General features: G+C 42.3%; 1 protein-coding gene across 3 annotated transcripts; it reads left to right on the forward strand.

Moving 5' to 3' along the window:
• The first annotated feature begins 625 nt into the window (after positions 1–625).
• MANSC1 (MANSC domain containing 1) lies at positions 626–18,680 on the forward strand. Of its 3 annotated transcripts, none has more exons than XM_025879949.2 (4): positions 626–890; positions 6,510–6,833; positions 10,502–10,642; positions 17,241–18,680. In XM_025879949.2, exons 2-4 carry the CDS (start codon positions 6,611–6,613, stop codon positions 18,212–18,214), a joined length of 1,338 nt encoding a protein of 445 aa, XP_025735734.2. In that variant the 5' UTR covers positions 626–890; positions 6,510–6,610; the 3' UTR covers positions 18,215–18,680. The 3 variants fall into 3 exon arrangements, with proteins under 3 accessions (XP_025735734.2, XP_025735733.2, XP_073734056.1); XM_025879948.2 differs by having other exon boundaries at positions 627–927; XM_073877955.1 differs by lacking the exon at positions 626–890 and having other exon boundaries at positions 6,698–6,837; positions 10,505–10,642.
• Positions 18,681–19,883: the final 1,203 nt, after the last annotated feature.

Genomic DNA, 19,883 nt, shown 5'->3' on the forward strand with positions numbered 1-19,883 from the left:
TACAGAGGTGGGAGTGAACGAGCATGGATTTAGAAACACACTTCTACAACCTATGCTCGAGTAGTTCCTTTCCATTCGTTCACTCAACAAATACATTTTAGTTAAATATTTATTGAGTACCTATTACATGCCAGGTACTATGCTAAATGTCAGGGGGTACGTTTTAATAACTATAGCAGACACCATTATTTTCACTGTTATCTGTACCTATAAACAGTAAATCCGGGAGGAATCCGGATGCCTTCGCTGAGGCTGAACTTAAAGGACGTTTAACTGGAGAACTGCCAACTCTAATTGAGGACCCTGCATGCCTGGAGTAATCGAAACAGAATTCCCATAACCAGGCCCCAGACAGAAATCCCTGTGAACTCCTAAGTGGAGAAACTGCGCTCAGAGGTGGCTCTGCGAAGGGGAACTGGACCAGGACACAGCCGGGAGAGGCAGCCTGCAGTGCACACGTTTTGTAATGTTTGACTTTCCTCTGGTGTGATCACGCGTTCTGCGGACGAGAAGGCGCCACTGCAGACCTGCGGACACCCCCGCGGGTCGCGCGCACGCCCCCCGCATGAGGAAGCTGCGGGACCGGAGGTGGGGGGCAGCAGCCGGCGCAGTCTGGGGCTCAGCGCGGTCGCGGGGTGCCGGGAGCCACCGCAGGGAGGGGCTCCCGGGGGACCGCGCTCCCAGTGGCGCGGAAGCAGCTCCGGGTTGCAGGGCAGGAATGTGCCCTCCCCGGCCAACTTTCGGTCGCCGCAACGGAAGCAGGAACTGGCTAAGCACACGACCCGCGGGCAGGCGGGAGCTGCGGAGCATCCCTGCGGTCCTCGCCGAGACCCGCGCGCGGATCTGCCGCTCCTGGCCCGCGAGCGCGCCGGGGCTGTCCCCTCGCCCGGGTAGGACACCGGGGCCCCCGGGGCCTGTCGCTGCCAGGTAAAGGCGTCGCCGCCTTCCCCTCCAGGCGGACCGCTGAGAGCGAGCCCCCCGCCCCCACCGTCCTTTCCTGGCGCTCCCCTCTACCTCTCCCAGAGCGCCAAGACCCGGACTGGGGCGAGGAAGGGCTGGCCCGGGTGTTGGTGGGGCTGCGGACCCCCAGAGGGGATCTCCAGCCTCGCGCAACAGGACCTGTCATAAACGGCGCTGGCTCCGCGTAGTCATCAGGAGAGGCTGAAGAACGCTCCGTAAGCGACATGCATTTCCTCAAAGGAAGGGAAAGAAAATGATTTCCAGTATTTGGCACAGTTGTATACAAGTGCGTTTTAGTGACGGTAGTAAGCAGGCGTTAAAGCTCAGGTGCTTCCTCTCGCTCCCACCTGTATCCTTTCCCCCCTACCTTTCAATGGAATTCAACTTGGCTGTGGACCTTTAAGGCCTTAAGTAATAATGATTAGAAGAATTACTTTACCTAACAGTTGTTGAGCATCTTGAGCGAGAAAAACTCTTCAGGACTTCTTGCAGTCCAGGTGCCAAAAAGGTGCTGCGTACAGAAAGCACAATACCTACGCCATCCCCTTGCTTAGTTCGGCTTCTCTGCAAGAACTCCAGGAAAGATTCTGTCAGAATCCATTCAAAGTAAAGTACGGGCCTAGTTTTCCTCTTTCGTTCCTGTTTGGTTTTCTCGATGGCTAGAAAAAAGACTTGGGAAATGTGACAGCATAAGAAGATAACTTGTGCCAGGATTCTTTTTTTTTAAGGTTTTTTATTTATTTATTTGATACAGAGAGAGATACAGCGAGAGAGGGAACACAAACAGGGGTAGAGAGAGAGAAGCAGACTCCCCGCTGAGCACAGAGCCGGATATGGGGCTTGATCCCAGGACCCTGGGATCATGACCTGAGCTGAAGGCAGACACTTAACTGACTGAGCCACCCAGGGGCCCTATGCTAGGATTCTTAACCTGGGGAAGCTCGGGATAGTATTCAAAAAATCTGAGAACTTCAGTGGGAACATTTATTATTTTAGTAGCCTTGAACTGAAATGGAACATGACCTCTAAGAGGCGCTAGTCAAAAGCCATAGAACTAGATAGAGGCAGCTGTAATTTGCCACCAGCAGGAATCACACGTGTTTTAATATCATATTACTTATTACATGGATCTCAAGTATCCTGTATATTTAACAATCCTTCAAAATTATGGTGGTTTATTAGGGGCACCTGGGTGGTTCGGTCTGTCGGGCCTCTGACTCTTGATTTCAGCTCAGGTCATGATCTCAAGGTTGTGAGATCAAGCCCCATGGGGCTCCGTGCTCAGGTGGAGTCTGCTTGTCCCTTTCCCTCTGCTTTTCCCCCCACGTGGGCTCTCTCTTTCTCTCTCTCTCTCTCTCAAATAAATAAATAAATAAATAATAAAATATTCAACATTATGGCAGTTATTAGATGTACCACTTGTTATTCACTAGGTTAATAAAGAAGCAGAAAGGGGCGCCTGGGTGGCTCAGTTCGTTAAGCGTCTGCCTTCAGCTCAGGTCATGGTCCCAGGGTCCTGGGATTGAACCCCACACCGGGCTCCCTGCTCCCTGCTTGGCTGGAAGCCCATTTCTCCCTCTCCCACTCCCCCTGCTTGTGTTCCCTCTCTCTCTGTGTCTGTCTTGGTCAAATAAATAAAAATCTTAAAAAAAAAATAAACACATATCCCACGATTGTTTCTATTTTGACTGAGAATGGGACTAATTTTTTTTAAAGATTTTATGTATTTGAGGGGCGCCTGGGTGGCTCAGTCGTTGGGTGTCTGCCTTCGGCTCAGGTCATGATTGCAGGGTCCTGGGATCGAGCCCTGCATTGGGCTCCCTGCTCGGTGGGGAGCCTGCTTCTCCCTCTCCCAGTCCCCCTGCTTGTGTTCCCCTCTTTCACTGTGTCTCTCTCTGTCAAATAAATAAATAAAATCTTTAAAAAATAAATAAATAAGTAAAGATTTTATGTATTTGAGAGAGAGCATGAGGGGCGAGGGAGGGAGAGGAGAGCCAGACTGAGCGGGGAGACTGATTCGGGGCTCAATCCCAGGACCTGGGATCGTGATCTGAACTGAAGGCAGCAGCCTAAGCAACTGAACCACCCAGGCACTCCTGAAAATGGGGTTAATAATGGGATCTATCTCATAAGGATTGGGAATCTATCTCAGGATTCTTGTAAGGATTAGGTGACATGACACATGTAAAGTGCTTAGTATAGAGACTGGCACTTGAGAAACATAAATGTTACTTATTTAACTGTTTATAAGAATTGGACACAATAGTAAGGACGATATTGGACTTGGACTGTTACTGTATATGGGTAATATATGTTTGTTTTTTTGCTTTTTAATTTTTTTTTACTAACATCTATTTGTTTATATTAGAGATCACTCTTTTTTTTTTTTTTAAGATTTTATTTTTAAGTTATCTCTACACCCAATGTCAGGCTCAAACTTACAACCCTGAGATCAAGAGTTGCATGCTCCACGAACTGAGCCAGTGAGGTCCCCCAATATTAGGGACTCTTTGTATTGTACAATTATGTGGGTTTTGACAAATGTAAAGACATGTAACAACCATTACAGTAGCCTATAGAATAACCTCACTATAAAAATCCCCTGTGCTCCACCTATTCATCCCTCCCTTCCTCTGCCTAGCAACCGCTAATATTTTTACTGTTGATATAGTTTTGCCTTTTCCAGAATGTCATATAGTTGACAAGGAGTCATACATTTCAGACTGGCTTCTTTCACTTAGCAATATGCAGTTATGTTTCGTCTATGTCCTTTTGTGGCTTGATAGCTCATTTCTTTTTACTACTGAATAATACTCTACTGTATGGATATACCACATTTTGTTTATCCATTCACCTATTGAAGGAACATCTTGGTCATTTCCAGTTTTTGGCCATGATGTATAAAGTTACTATAAACATTTGTATATAGATTTTCGTAAGATTTGGTATTGTCTGTTTTCTGGATTTTAGTCATTCCAATAGGTGTAGAGTGGTATCTCATTGTTTTAATTTGCAGCTCTCTGATGACTATGATGTTGAGCACCTTTTCATTTGCTTATTTATCATCTGTATATCTCCTTTGGTGTGGTGTCTGTTCAGATACTTTGCCCATTTTTTATTGGGTTGTTTTCTGAGTTTTAAGAGTTCTTTGTATATTTTACCTACTTGTCCTTTATCAGATATGTGTTTTGCAAATATTTCTCCCAGTCTGAGGCTTATCTTTTTTATTTTCTTAGTGTCTTGGGCAGAGCAGAAGTTTTAATTTTAATGAAATCCGACCTACCAATTTTTTTCTTTAGTGGATTGTGCTTTAGGTATTATATCTAAAAACTCATTGCTTAATCTAAGTTCACAAAGATTTTCTCCTATGTTATATTCTAGGAGGTTTCTTTCTTATTTTAAAGATTTTATTTTTAAGGAATCTCTACACCCAACGTGGGGCTCAAACTCACAACCCCCTGAGATCAAGAGTCACATGCTCTACCAACTGAGTCAGCCAGGTGCTCCTCTAGGAGTTTTATAGTTTTGCATTTTATATTTAGGCCTATGATACATTTTGAGTTAATTTTTATAAATGATGGAAGGTTTGTATCTAGATTTATCTTTTTGCATATGGGTTCTAGTAGTATTTTTGAGAAGGCTATCCTTTCTCTATTGAATTGCCTTTGCTCTTTTGTTAAACATCAGTTGACTGAATTTGTGTGGGTCTATTTCTGGGCTTATTATTCTGTTCTATTTTTCTGTTTGTTCTTTTGGCAGAACCACACTGTCTTGATTACTGTAACTTATATACCAAGTACTGAAGTTAGGTAGTGTGAATTCTCCAACTTTGTTCTTCTTCAGTATTGTGTTGGCCGTTCTGGGCCTTTCTGCATTTCCATGTAAACTTTAAAATCAACACTTTAAGTCATGCCTGGGTGGCTCAGTTGATTAAGTGTCTGACTCTTGATTTTGGCTCAGGTCATGATGTCAGGGTCGTGAGATTGAGCCCTGCATCCAGCTCCATGCTCAGTGGGGAGTCTGCTTGAAATTACGCCTCTCCTTCTCCCTCTACTTGCCCCCCCAACATGTGTTCTCTCTCTATCAAATAAATATATCTTTAAAAAAAATCAAAATTAAAATTGTTGAGATTCCCAAAATAACTTGCTGGGAACTTTATTGAGATTACACTGAATCTATAGATCAAGTTGGGAAGAATGGATATCTTAATATCAAACACGGATCATCTCTCCATTTATTTGAATTTTCTTTGCTATTTTACATCAGAGTTTTGTAGGCATATTTTAAAAACTAATTTGATAATTATATTTCATATAACTGGCTCCCTTTGTAATCATATATATTTAAAATTTGTATTTTAAAGCATGTCTCTCCAAAAAGATCCTAAGCTTCTAAGCTTCACCAGACTATCAAAGGGGTTGGATTCATGACCAAAAAAAAAAAGGAAGAAGAAGATTCAAGAAGCAGTAATTCTTTCTTTTTTTTAAGAGAGAGAGAGAGTGCTTGTTTGTGAGCAGGGGAGGGGGGCAGAGGGAGAGGGAGAGGGAGAATCCCATGGGGCTCGATCTTACAACCCTGAGATCATGACCTGAGCCGAAATAAGACTCGCTTGCTTAACTGACTGAGCCACCCAGGTGCCCCACAGAGGTAGTAATTCTGCTCTAGACTATCATTCAGTGAACAATTTGTATTCTGGAAATGAATGAGTTCCCTCTACTGACCAGCTAACTGTTAGAATTCAATTATTAGAGTTACCTGTCTCTGGTTTGATACCTAAGGAGAGGCAGCATCAAGAAAGACAGCCCCAGTTTCCTCATCTATAAATGAGGAAAATAATACCTTTTTTTGCAGGACTGGTATAAGGATTAAATAGGACAATATATGTATATTTCATAGCACATTGCCTACCACCTAGTAGGTGATTTAAAAATGGTACTTATTATTACCAAGAAACAAACCATGGTCAAGCGTATTATCGCTGCTTTATCAGTGACTAGAAATTTTGTGTCCCGTCCCCTCCTGGTTAGGAGAAGCAAGAAGAGAAAGAATTCTAGAATTTGGGGGCAGGCCTGCTGTTTATAACTCTTCCATCATAGACACTGCTCAGCTTTTAAGCATTGATGGGACAGTATATGTGTTTGTGCTAATTAGTTCTTTACCAAGCTTTTTTCCTAAGATGTATTTATTTATTTTAGAGAGACAGTGCACAGGGGGCAGGGGCAGAGGGAGAGAGGGAGAGAGAATCTCAAGCAGACTCTCTGCCGAGCACGGAGCCTGACACGGGGCTTGATCCCATGACCTTGAGATCATGACCTGAACTGAAATCAAGAGTTGGATGCTCAACCAACTGAGCCCCCAGGCGCCCCTCTTTACCAAGTTTTTAATGAAAGGTTGTCTTGATCTATTAAAAGTGAAACATAAAAAATGCTTGTTTATTTCTGTTTTAAAATCATGAATTGTATACATTGACTTGAAGGACATGAACTGTATCTTTGCTAGATTTATTAAAAGAAACAAAACTCATTGCAGATGTTTTATTTTTGTTCTAGAGAGAAATTCCACGATCTGTACAAACTTCTTGAAGCAAACTCAGACCAGAGGGAGGATTATCCTTGACCTTTGAAGACTAAGACTAAACTGAAATTTTAAAATGTTCTTTAGGGACAAATGGAGCTTGACTTACACTTGTGTAATAATTTGTTTCCTGACACTAAGGCAGTCGACCAGTCAGAATTGCCCTACCAAGAGTTTAGAAGATGTTGTCATTGACATCCAATCATCTCTTTCTAAGGGAATTAGAGGCAATGAACCCATACATACATTAACTCAGGAAGACTGCATTAATTCTTGCTGTTCAACAAAAAACATAACAGGTAAGTAATAGTCTCTTGGCAGCTCTTTATGCCAAGTGTTTTGTGACACTGATGGTAGCTGGTTGATGTGACTGCGTAGATTATCCTCGTGATTCTCAGTGGGGTAGAAATGTGGGTAACAAAACCACTGGGAGAATGTTCCACAAGTGTGTCCTCTCCTCCCCTAAGCTGAGGCAAAGTTACTAATGAGTGTGTGTGTATATCACAGGTGTCTGGTTAGAAAAAAGGCTGAGAACCACTGGTGTTATGTGCTAATAGGTATCTAAGAGGTTTCCAATACCTTAGAAACAAAAATCCTTACGGGACATGGGAAATTGTTTGGTCTGACCCATTCACGTGACACAGAAGGAAACTGAGGCCCACAGGTTTGAACCATACCTTTGCATATTTCAAGTTTCAGACCTATGACCTGAAAAAGAAACAGTGAAACAGTGATTATTTTTCAGGTGTTTATGATCCTGTTCTAACTCCGTAAATGAAAATAAATGAACAAACAATAACAACGAGAAAACACACACAAAATTTATTGAGCACCAGATGCCTTGGCAGGTGCTGGAGACAAAACAATGAATGAGATGGACAGGGTCTTGCCATCAAGGGGCTTAGAAGAGCTGGTGAACACTGGACTAATGGTTCTTAACCTCACTTATCAGCCGACCAAATCATGTGTTTTCTCTTATATCTTTAGTTTCTTTTCTTTCTATAATAGGTGTGGTATGAAATGTATGCATATAATCTTTGTTCTTGGTTCCTGGCACGGAGCTCCTAAAAACCTTGCAATTTCCTAAGCAGAGGAGCTTCTTTCGTTACTCATTATGAGCCCTTTTCAACCACACCTGAGTTTGTGCTAATGAGATGACTCTTGGTGGCTCCCTAGATAGCTACAGGGTGGGTACTGGGCTCGAGAGAGACCAAGCCTTGTTTAGAAGTTTGGAACTTTCAGCCCCACCCCCACCTCCAAGTAAAAAAGAGGGCCTGGAGATTGAATTCAGTCACCAACGGCCAATGATTTAGTCAGTTATGCCCACATAATGAAATCTCCATAAAAATTCTGAAACCATAGTTTTAGGCAGCTTCCAAGTTGGCGAACACATCCATGTGTCCAGGAGGGTTGTGCACTCCAGCTCCCCTAGGACAGAAGCTCCTGCAGTCAGGACACTTCCAGATCTTGCCCGTTCTACCCTTCATCTGGCTGTTCATTTCTGTCTTTTACAACAAAATGTAATAGTAAGTATAGCTTTTTCCTGAGTTCTGTGAGTAGTTCTAACAAATTATCAAACCTGAGGTAAGGGGTTGTGGGAACCTGAATTTATAGCCACACTGGGCAGAAGTGTGAGTAACCTAGGACCTGATATTTATTATTATTATTATTGTTATTATTAGTAGTAGTAGTATTTGAGAGAAACAGAGAGCACACAAGCCATGGGAGAGGGAGAAACAGACTCCCTGCTGAGTAGGGAGCCCCCACAGGGCTCAATCCTAGGACTCTGAGTTCATGACCTGAGCCTACAGACGCTTAAGCAACTGAGCCACCTAGGGGTCTCCCTAGGACCGGATACTTTTGACTGGCATCTTAAGTGAGGACAGTCTTATGGGACTGAGCCCTTAAACCTATGGAGTCTCATGATAACTTCAGGTAGTTAGCGTAAGAATTGAATTGAGTTGTAAGATAGGTGGTGTCAGAGAATCAGAGAATTGGAGAATTAGTGTGGAAACAATACCACATATTTATTTGATGTCAGGAGGACCAAAAAAAAAAAAAAAACCCTTCAGTGGTCGTCTCACACTTGGCAGTGTGCTTTTGGACATTCTTTATAGACTGATTTATGGAAATTACAGAGATTTAATTTAAATTTCCGGTTTTTCTTTAAATGTTATCAACATTTATGTGAAATAGAAAATCATCTGCAAACAGGACTGAATGCTGTGTGGGTGTCTGCTGGCAAAACAGGAAACCTTGCTTTGCTTTTCAGTTCCATAATGGGTGTTTAGTAAGAAATGGGGGTTTGCTGCTTTATTGTACAAGCAAAATTACTGTTACTGCTTTACTGTAAGCAGAGGTAATTGTGGGTCTCATTTAATGGATCTCAGACTTTTTCCTCATTTATTGAGCAATGGCCTTTAACTGCTTAGGGTTCAAAAAAGCACTTTGATAATTTGCTTGGAGTCACAGACGCCAGAAGAATGCCCAGAAGTACAAAGGACACAAGATTTTGCATACAACTATGGACCCTCCCCTTTACCTATGTGCCCCCCAAAAAATGGTATTGCAGAATTATCCCATTGCTGAGAAAGGAAAAGCTAAAGTTGTTGCCTGAGTGTTGGAGAGCCAACATGATCAGGTCCCCACAGACGCTCACTGAGTCTTATTTCCAAATGAGGGAGTCAAGGTTGATCCTAACCGTGGCCTGATTTGAAGATGTGGTACTGATGGCCAGTTATGCAGGGTTTCTTCCCACAGCTTTCCTGAGATATATTGGGCATATAATATTGTATAAACTAAAGATATACAGTGTGATGATTTGATGCATGTATGTATTATGAAATGATACCACAACAAGGTTAGTTAACACGTGTGTGTGTGTGTGTGTGTGTATGGTGAGAAAGAGCATGCATTTTTAATAATTAGCCTATATGCCTCTTAACCTTCATCCTGACCAGGGGTATACTGATCCCTCAAGGGTCACTGGCCAAGAAGTGAGACTGTACTAGACTGAGGCCAAAGCCAACTCTAGGCCATAATGAATAGAAAGCATAACTTCTATTGGGCGGAAGAGGAAGAGAAAAAGAAGTCAGAAATAAAAGCTAAGAGTGAAAAGCCAGAAAGGAAGGAAAATGGAAAAGCAGAGAAAAGGAAGAGTAGAAATGTGAAGAAAAAAAATCAAAAGAAGAATTGTACTGATAAAAGTAAAAAATGGACTTTGTATTCCATACACTACTCAGACCCTTTGTGGAAGGAGGCATAATAGGATGATGCTGAATTTAGTAATTCTACCCAAGAAAGTCGGGTAGGTGGCTTCATAGGTGTCTGGGATAGGTGTCTGCCTTCTGGATACAAGAGATAGATGAAATCATTAGGTTAGATCAATTTCTTTTTTTTTTTTTAAGATTTTATTTATTTATTTGAGAGAGAGAGAGAATGAGAGATAGAGAGCACGAGAGGGAAGAGGGTCAGAGGGAGAAGCAGACTCCCCGCTGAGCAGGGAGCTCGATGCGGGACTAGATCCCGAGACTCCAGGATCATGACCTGAGCCGAAGGCAGTCGCTTAACCAACTGAGCCACCCAGGCGCCCCAGTTAGATCAATTTCTTAAGTCCCAACTCAGTTGTGGGTTGTGTAAAGATTGTGAAGTCAGTATTTCTGTGGATGTTTCCATGGATATTTTAGCAAATGGAAGGCTTATCTAAAGAGTTAAATGTATTATTTTAAAAAAAGAATTAAACATACTACCTAAAGTTGGTTTTGCCAGAATTACCTTAATTCAGATGTTTAAACCCAAGGTCTTTACAAATTGCTTTACGTGACTAAGGAAGAGGAAATGAGTCAGCGGTCAGCCAGCAAATGAACAATGTGAAGGAAGGTGTTTGTGTTGGATAGTAGAATAAATCATTGCCTACTCTTTAAAGTCTCCTATTTCAGTATAATGCTTACGAAGCCTTTCATTGCAGGAGACAAAGCATGTAACTTGATGATCTTCGACACTCGAAAAACAGCTAGACAACCCAACTGCTACCTTTTTTTCTGTCCCAGCGAGGAAGCTTGTCCACTGAAACTAGCAAAGGGACTTATGAGTTACAGGATAATTAGAGGTAAGAATAACATTGTTCTTTTTCTTTGGTGATTGGAATTATTTAAGGATGTGGTTCATGTGAAATATTTTCTACAAAAGAGTCTAAGTAAAACTACCAAAAGTGGTCATAAATACAGAGGCACATTGAAAAACTCTCACAATTTAAAGTTCAGTTTATTAAATCAACCATCTTTTTTCCAACGAAAGATCTCCAAATGATAGTATTTTGTGTTGTGTAGCTTTTGTTTTTACCTTCCTGAGATAAAATTCCAGTATGTTTGTCTTTACTTTCCAATTATTTTATAATAACATTAGCTGAAATCAAACACTGGATTTTATTATCCAGACCTGGAGGGAAGTTCATTCAAGAAGTATTTACTGTGCATCTACCATATGCCAAATTCTGTGCAAGGCATTGGAAATATAGTCTCCATACTAAACATATTTGTTCAGAATACAGAAAATAAACAACTGAAAAATAATATAATTATTCAGATATGTCTTGGTGAGATTTTGGCTTGTTAGTTTTTCAGGATGAAATGCTTTTGGTATCAAGTTTCCTTTTACTTAAGTTTTAGAAAGTTTTTGTCATTATACCCTTGATGATTAATAATATTCTATATGTTCATTTACTCAATAAACAACAAATGTTACTTGGCATCTCCTAGGTGCCAAACATTTTTTCCGCCTTAAGGACACAAAAATATAACACTAAACATGAAAAACAAGGTCCTTACCTCTGGAATTTATGTTTTAGGAGAGATAATAATCACCATAAGTAAGTAATCAAGAAAAATATAGTCACAAGTGCTATGCGGATGAGCAAAGACAATGTAATAGATGATCACTGAGTGGACTATCTTGATTAGGTGATCAGAGGAAGCATCTGTGAAGAAGTAACCCCTCGACTGAGATCTGAACAGTAAGAAGTCAGATGTGAGATCTGAGAAGAACCTCAGGCAGAGGAAATAGTCCGTTCCAATATCCTGGGGCAGAATAGTTTTGAAGTATTGAAGAATAAACACTTCAGTCCCAGCTGGCTGACTCATAGTGAACCATATAAAGAGTGATATGCAAGAAGTTTGAAAAGCAGGGAGATCACATAACGTTTTGGAAGCCAGAGTAGGAAGTTCTTATCTTAGGTGCTTAACAGGAGGCCGTTGGGAGTTTTTGAGCAGGCATGTAATGTGGTGTTTTCAAGGTAATTTCGCAAAGCTCACTGGGACTGCTCAGCTGGGGTTGGACAAAAATGCAGCGGCAGGAGAGGCAGGTGGGAAGACTGGGTAGGAGGTGGGGCGAGATCCCAGTGAAAGGCCATGGCATTGTGGACCAGGGAGGTAGCAAATGAGGTGGAGAGAAGTAAAACTATGGCCATTTCAGAGGTAGAACTGACAGGACTTGCCGATGGTGTGGGGTGGGGGGTGACAACAGGGAAGAGAGAAGCATTCGAGTTGAGGCCTAGCTTGAGCGTCTACATGGATGTTGGCAACATCTACTGAGCTGGAGAAGGTTTGAGGAGACTGGTTTTAGGGTTGGGAGGGGGACTGCAATCAAGGGTTCTCTCTCTCTCTTTTTGAAGATTTATTTATTTGAGAGAGAGAGAGAGAGAGAGAGAGAACAAGGGGAGAAGCAGAGGGAGAGAGAGACAGCAGACTCCGTGTTAAGAGTGGAACCTGACATGGGGCTCAATTCTAGGACCCTGAGAGCATGACCTGAGCCGAAATCAAGAGTCGGTCACTTAACTGAGCCACCCAGGCACCCCTCAAGGGTCCTCTCTTGACTGTATTATGTGTGAGGTACTTTGGGGAATGAACTACCCAGGGTGCCTGGGCACAGACTCTGCTCTGTCCTCTGGGTGAGCCTGTGTCAGAGTTTTGGTTAATGAACTAGATGTATCAAACATTCCTTTAAGCAGGAGCATAAAGCACAAATTATTTGTGTAAATTCTTCCCAAGTAGTGATATAAACCCAAATATAAGAAAACTTGCACAGGGTGCGAAGTTTCAGTTCTGCAAGATGAAGAAAGTTCTGGAGATGGATGAGGGTGATGGTTGCAGAGCAAGGTGAATATACTCAATGCCACTGAACTATATACTTAGAAAGACTTAAAGTGTATGTACAATTGTATGTACAATAACAAAATAATGTACATGTACAATGTGAAATCATGATTTTTAAAAACACTAGGCATAGAACAAATGAGACTTCTCAAAACACTCAAGACCTCCTTACTTTACGTGGACAGTGTCTTGTCCTGCCCCCTCTCCAGAGTGGCTGCCCCTGATCTGCATGGCTCCTTCACTTCGTGCCTGTATATATATCAGCTTGGCTAAAAACATTGGGACCTCCAGGGTGGTGGTGATACTTCTTGCTGTTCCTCTTTGATCACCTGGACCACTGCATTAGACAGCCAGGGGTGGTATCTAGCAGGAGATGGATATCCCAGTCTTAGTCTCCAAAGAGGTCAGGGCTCAAGACACTGATTGGAACGTTTGTTCTTCTCCTTCTGGAACTCCCATCATATGGAAGCTGGACCATAACGTTCTGCCTCTCTTATTCCTTCTCACTGCCTCTTCATTCTGTCCCTTCTTCCACTCTCCATGTGCGTCCCTATGTCTGTCTTCTATTTCGTCATTAAAGCACCATGTCAAAGAAATTACAAGTAATTTACTCCAGGATTTCTACGTCCATAAAATCGAAAGACACAACACCAAAACAAGAAAAAGCTATTGGTTTGAAGCTGTTTATTGTATAATTAGTTTAAAGAGTGAAAAACTAAAAGTAGCATAAATGTCCAATTGCCAGAGAATGAGTGGGTGTCAAATATAATGGATCCACTTGAGGGAATATGATGCAGATATTAAAAAATAAGTTTGAGGGGGCGCCTGGGTGGTTCAGTGGTTAAGCGTCTGCCTTCGGCTCAGGTCATGATCCTGGGGTCCTCCTGGGGAGTCGGCTTCTCCCTCTCCCTCTGCTGCTCCCCCTGCTTGTGCTCTCTCTCTCTGTCAAATAAATAAAATTAAAAAAAAATAAGTTTGAGGTATATAAATAAACAAAATTTCAGGTGAAAAACAGCCGTTGTTTTTCAATTACATGAAAAAAATTTTAAGGTATACAGAAATGTTAATAGTCGTTAGGATATAATAAAAATTATAGTTGAATTTGTTTTATAATTTTCATAATACTCTGTAATATCGTTGCTCTATAAAGCATGTGTAAAAGAGGGAGTGTGTGGTAAAGATTCTCTCCAGTGGAAATGGAAGAAAAGGGAACTTGGCATGTGTATAAACATTTTCAGGGAGGGTATGAAGGTAATAAAAGTGGAATTAGAATCAAACAGTTCCTGTATCAGCCACCAGGGGGAGCCCTCAGCCCAGAGCAGGGTGCTTGCTATCTCAGAGCAAAGTGGCACCAACCCTGGACATAGAATGTCGCTGACTTTTTAATCTACAGGATGTTTACAAATTAAGTTTGTAATTCTATTTATGAATCTGCCCATGTTGATGGATTAAGATTCCCCATAAAAATAAACTATCTGCTTCCTGTTTAGAGTGAAATTAAATAGCTACCTGTTTGGTGGTTTGTTTCCAGATGAACTCGATTTCCTATAACTGATAGGCTAATATTTACAGACCAAAAGTTTGAAAGATAACAGCGTACTCTGTTCATTCTACAAAACCATTGCAACTTGGCATTATTGAATTTTTTTTCAGCTTCGTGGTGTGTCATGTCTACAAAGGATTAGAATAGGGGAATTCAGAGATAGAATAAACTGGGAGTCTGTTTGCTCAGTTGGTTTCCAAGGAATAGTCAGTCCCTAAGTTTTTTATTTCGTGAAGTCCCTTGAGACTGAAACTCAAAAGAGGGATTGAGGGCACAGGGCTGTTTCACAGTCCCCTCTGGCTCACCTCTACATGAGCAAGAAAAACACCACACCCCAATGGCAAACATCAGTGGGTGAGGTAAACGGAGCAGGTGTTGAGAATCCCTGTGTGGTTCTAGGATCTTTGCCAATAGATGAATCTTACCAAGAAATGGGACTAGCCCTAGCCTTGCTTTCTTTATGAGCTTGCAATCTTGAGAAAGAAAGCAGCTGTTTTGGTCATTCTTCGTCAATGGCTTTAAGTTTTGAGTTCATACACATCACAGAGCATTTACTTAACTAGTCTTTTTTTTTTTTAACTTTAAGATGAAATATGTTGGGGTATCTGAGTGGCTCAGTCAAGTTAAGTGGCGGCCTTTGGCTCAGGTCATGATCTCAGGGTCCGGGGATGGAGCCCCACGTCGGACTCCCTGTTTGCCCTCTCCCTCTGCCCCTCCCCCCTCCTCGTACTTTCTCTCTCTCTCTCTCTCTCAAATAAATAAAATTTTTTAAAAAATTTTGTTTAAAATGAAATATGTTGAGTCCTGTTTTTTTAAAAAAAAAATATCTGATACTACCTAAAAATAGAGATGCTGTTTATCTCGTGATGTTATATCTGCAAATGTGGTATATAACCTGCAGCAGAAACTCTTTCCTTCAGCATTGTTGGAGGAGAGAGGCATTTCAATCCTCCAAATTCTATTTTAGAGTAAAGTACTATATCCTAAAGCAGGTGTCTGCAAATATTTTCTGTTGAGGGCAAAATGATAAGTATTTTAGGCTTTCCAGGCCGGTATTTTAGGCTTTATGGGCCATATGCAATCTGTTGTACCTATTCACCTCTGTCCTTGTAGTATGAAGTACCCACAGCCTATGTATAAACAAATGAGCACCGTTACATGCCAATGAGGCTTTATTTGCAGACACTGAAATTTGAATTTTATGTAATTGTCGTGTGTCACAAAATATTATCCTCTTTGACTTTTGTCAGCCATTTAGAAATGTAGATCTTGGCTCATAAGCCATACAAAGAGAAGTGGCAAGGGACGCCTGGGTGGCTCAGTCAGTTAAAAGTCTGCCTTCAGCTCGGGTCGTGATCCCAGAGTCCTGGGACCGAGCCCCGCATCGGGCCCCCTGCTCAGCAGGGAGTCTGCTTCTCCCTCTCCCTCTGCTGTTCCACCCACCCCTGCTTGTGCTCTCTCTCTCAAATAAATAAATAAAATCTTAAAAAAATAAAAAAAGAGAGAGAAGTGGCAAGCCAGATTTGGCCCTCGGGTCATAATTTGCTGACCCCTGTCCTAGATGGACTAGGAAGTGACAGTTCTTTTTTTTTTTTTAAGATTTTATTTATTTACGCTTATGTAGGCAAGCAGGGGGAGGGGCAGAGGGGGAGGGAAAGAGAGAATCTCAAGCCGACTCCACACTGAGCCCGACGTGGGGCTCTATCTCATGACCCTGAGATCATGACCTGAGCCAAAGTCAAAAGTCAGCCGCTTGACCAAATGAGCCACCCAGGTGCCCCCATAAGTGACAATTCGAAAGGACCTCTTTGAAGTGTGAAGCTTACAGAGCGGTCAAAGATATTTACAAATCTGAGGTTGTCTCTGGATCTGTCTGTGAGCAGAGAGGAGAGTGGGGTCTGGTTCAGAAACTGGCATTGAGAGGAGTTGAAGAAGAAAAGGAGAAAGAGAACAGGGAAGAACTAACCAATAAACATTAAGAAATTCCTTTTCTTCCTTTCTTGTGTTTGCGGCAGTTCAAATCTAAGTGAAGTGATTAGCCAAGTAGCAGAGTGATACAGAGCGATTCAGATAATCGTTCCCTGCCCCGGATGGCTCCAAAACCCTTTCCAGTTTGAGCTGTGATGAATGGCGTGTGAGACTAAGGGTACAATTCTAAACTCTCTCTTGCCCCTGAGGAGGGTCTGAGGCTGGTTCCTCCCCAGCAGCCCCCAGAACGGTGTGATTTTCTGCTCTTTATGTCAGCACCGTGGCCATCCTCATTTCAAATACTGGTTCCATTGTCCTCAGACTTAAGACATTGGCTCTGAAATGTTAATCTTTGAGAGTCAAAATTAAATCTCCCAGATTGCCTTGCTCCCCTGAGTGTGGGGCCAAAACCTTGTTGTTGTTTTTTATTATTGGAAAATGTCATCAGCCTTCTGCTGCTGCCTTGGCCTCTGTGCCCTGGGAGGAGACCAGACCTTCCCTCCAGGCCCAACCTCCTCTTTGCGGCAGGCAAATGGCCCCGGTTCTGCCGGCTTCTCATTGCCCGGAGGCCTTTGTTGCCATCCTCGCCTGTGGGCTGCCCTTGCTGTGAAGTCTCTCCTTGGTGATTGCTGGTCTCCCACGGAGCCTTCTCTCCACCAGTTCCTGCCATGTCACCCCGGCCCAGCTCTCTTCCCTGGCCTTGGCCCCCTACGCGTCCCCATGTTCCTAAACCTCCTGAGCTCCTCTTAGCTCCCTTGCTCTGCTCCTCCCACCTCTTCCTTAATTTGCCTGGTCCTCCTCCACACATTTCTCCTCTGTCCCATCACTCTAGAAATAAACCACAGCATCTGGTAGAGAGGCAGTGTCATCAGATTCTGATTTAGCAATTTGTATTTTTCCATTTTGCGCAAGTTTCTACAAAATGTCAAGTTTCAACAGTTTGGGGATTTACTGAACAAGCTGATACGTTTGTCTTTTTTTTTTTTTTAACCTGCCTCAGCATGGAAATATTTAAGTCTCCTTTTAATTTTCTTTACATTTTTCAGATTTTCCAACTTTGGCCAGAACTCACTCGCCAAGCGGAGAGTTAACCCAAGAAGATTCTCTCCTCCGTGGCCAGTCTTCACAGGGACTCACTCCCACCCCCGCTCCCGTGACAGGTCATTCAAAACCCACTGATAGCTTCCGGAGAGATGCATTTTCTCAGAAGGTCGGATCCTCAGATCACTTGGAGAAACTATTCGAGATCAGTCAAGCAAGTACACCCTTCCCTGTTTATAAAGAAGAAGGCCATTCTCAGAGTTCACAGTTTTTCTCAGAGCAAAAAATATCTCCTCTGCTACCTAAACATGTGACAACACTCCCCACGACAGGGACGGTTGCCTCTCGGCGGATCACCTCTGCCCCTCCAAAGCCGGCATCGCCCCCCACCGCCAATGCTCGCGGGATACCTTCTGTGACTTCTGAACCAGAGATGGCCACCTCAGCTCCAGCCCTAGCCCCGGGCAAGTCCCAGCCCCCCACAGCCCTCCTGTCTACCATTTTGACCCATGCTGCGGTTAAACCCAAAGCTAGCCTAGCTACAGTAGCCGTTTCAAACACCGTCTCTGAGCCACCCGTGGACTGGAGAAGCCCCCCAGAAACGGCACCCTTCCGAGAAATTTCCAACCTCACTTTAAACACAGAGGATGCCCATGATAACCCTGCTACACTTTCTTTGTCAACGGTGGATTCGTCGACTGCTACGCTGCTTTCGTCAAATGTGGATTCTTCTCCGAATAAAACTGCTTCCCAGGAAAATGGGAAGGCCAGACCCGGTGGTTCCTCCCTGAACAGTGTTCCAGAAAGTCAAGACGGCCTTCCATTTGAAAAATGGCTCCTCATCGGAACCCTGCTCTTTGGGGTTCTGTTCCTAGCCATAGGCCTTGTCCTCTTGGGCAGAATGTTCTCGGAATCCCTCCGCAGGAGACGTTATTCGAGACTGGATTATTTGATCAATGGGATCTATGTTGACATCTGAGGAGGAAACTAGATGTCTCTTCATTCGTGTAGTTACTACTAGCCCAAACTCAGTGACTTCCTGCTGACTCGCGGATCTTAGCAGGATGTCTGAAGCGTCTTGAAGATAGGCGGATGCCCCCTACCACTTTCTTTTTGCTTGGTTTTTGAAGACAAGGGGAGAAAGGAAACAAACTAGGTAATTTGAGTGATCTATCTCTAAAATATTTGCTGAAAACAAAGCTCTACCTAAAGTAATAAAGTATAATTGGCATATAAATTCAAAAATGACTGGCTTTTTGCAAGGAAAAGTGGTTAGGACTTTTAGGCTCCAGTTCATTAACATTTCTGGTTCCAGATAAAGTCAACTGTTTATGATATTAATTCTAATGGATTTACTTTCTTTTTTATATGAATTCCAATAAAAGTTATTCCAGATGTATGTCCTTCCAATTAAATATTTGAATAAATCTTTTGTTACTCAGTAATGTTCTTGTAAGTGACACATCCAGCTGGATAACTTTCAATTTATTCCCACCAACAAAATGATTAAATGATGAAAATATGTGTTCTAAGTTAAAATGACAACCCCCCCTTCCCTTCCCCATCAGTGAGCGAAGAGGTTCCTTTGGGAGAACTCTAGCAGAAGATTAGCCTACGTGGAGACAGTGGTAAGTCAGTTCTGATAAACAGCCAAATCTACTTTGGGTCCATTCTAGTTAACTATCCTACCCCCCCACATACACACACAAAAGTAATACAGGAATTTTCTAAACTTCACCAAGTTTAAAACATAACAATGATATTTATAAATCCTTATCTAAATTTCACCAACAGGCAATTTTGGCTTTATTTGGAATAACAATGAAAATAACATAACTTTTAACATTGTTAAATGATTACTATGCTGCAATTTTTATGTGCATTTTAAAACATTTATTTATTTTTAATTCCAGTAAAGTTAACACATAGTGTCATATTAGTTTCTGATGTACAATAAATATGCTGTAATTTTTACTGATTAGTTATTGAAATGTCTGAGGAATGGCATTTAATAAAAAGGGTTTGCCAGATGAGTTACAGTGAGGTCCCTCCTGAAGAATCCAGGAAACTGCCTGGGTCAGTTTGACACCTCAGTCTCTGGACTTGAGTTTGCTCATCTGCAAAACAAGAGGTTGCCTCTTCCTGGAGTCCAGGGTTTTTAGATGCAAATAGAATTCAGGAGGGAACTTTACACACTGAACGCTAGAGGGCAGTAGCTGGTTAATAAGTATAGCAATGAAAAACATAGGAAATGACAGAAACAGGCTTTTCTCCTGTTTCCTCCTTACCACCTCCTTCCTTCTGCTCCCCTCTCCTGGACACACACACACACACACACACACACCAGTTTACACTAAGCTCATAAAGCTCATTAAGAGGAAAGCAGGTCTAGTGAAAATTCTACTTTTCATATATTTTCCAACTTAAGAGCTTGACACAAATCTCCGAGGGGTTTACATAAGCTTTAAGTAGGCTGAATAAATAAAACCTTGAATCAATTTAATTTAACAAGTATTTATTGAATATCCGCATGTAGGCCAGAATCAGATTAGTAACTAAGTGCCTTGGAATTTTAAAATTTCTCCTCTCTTTGTTAACAGAATTGGTTAGTGGGAATTAGGCTTTCTGTGGGTGTTTAGAAGAGGTTT

Source organism: Callorhinus ursinus, unplaced genomic scaffold (genome assembly GCF_003265705.2).
Source record: "Callorhinus ursinus isolate GAN/ISIS: 27379988/994484 unplaced genomic scaffold, GSC_fseal_2.0 scaffold27, whole genome shotgun sequence".
Classification (NCBI taxonomy): domain Eukaryota; kingdom Metazoa; phylum Chordata; class Mammalia; order Carnivora; family Otariidae; genus Callorhinus; species Callorhinus ursinus.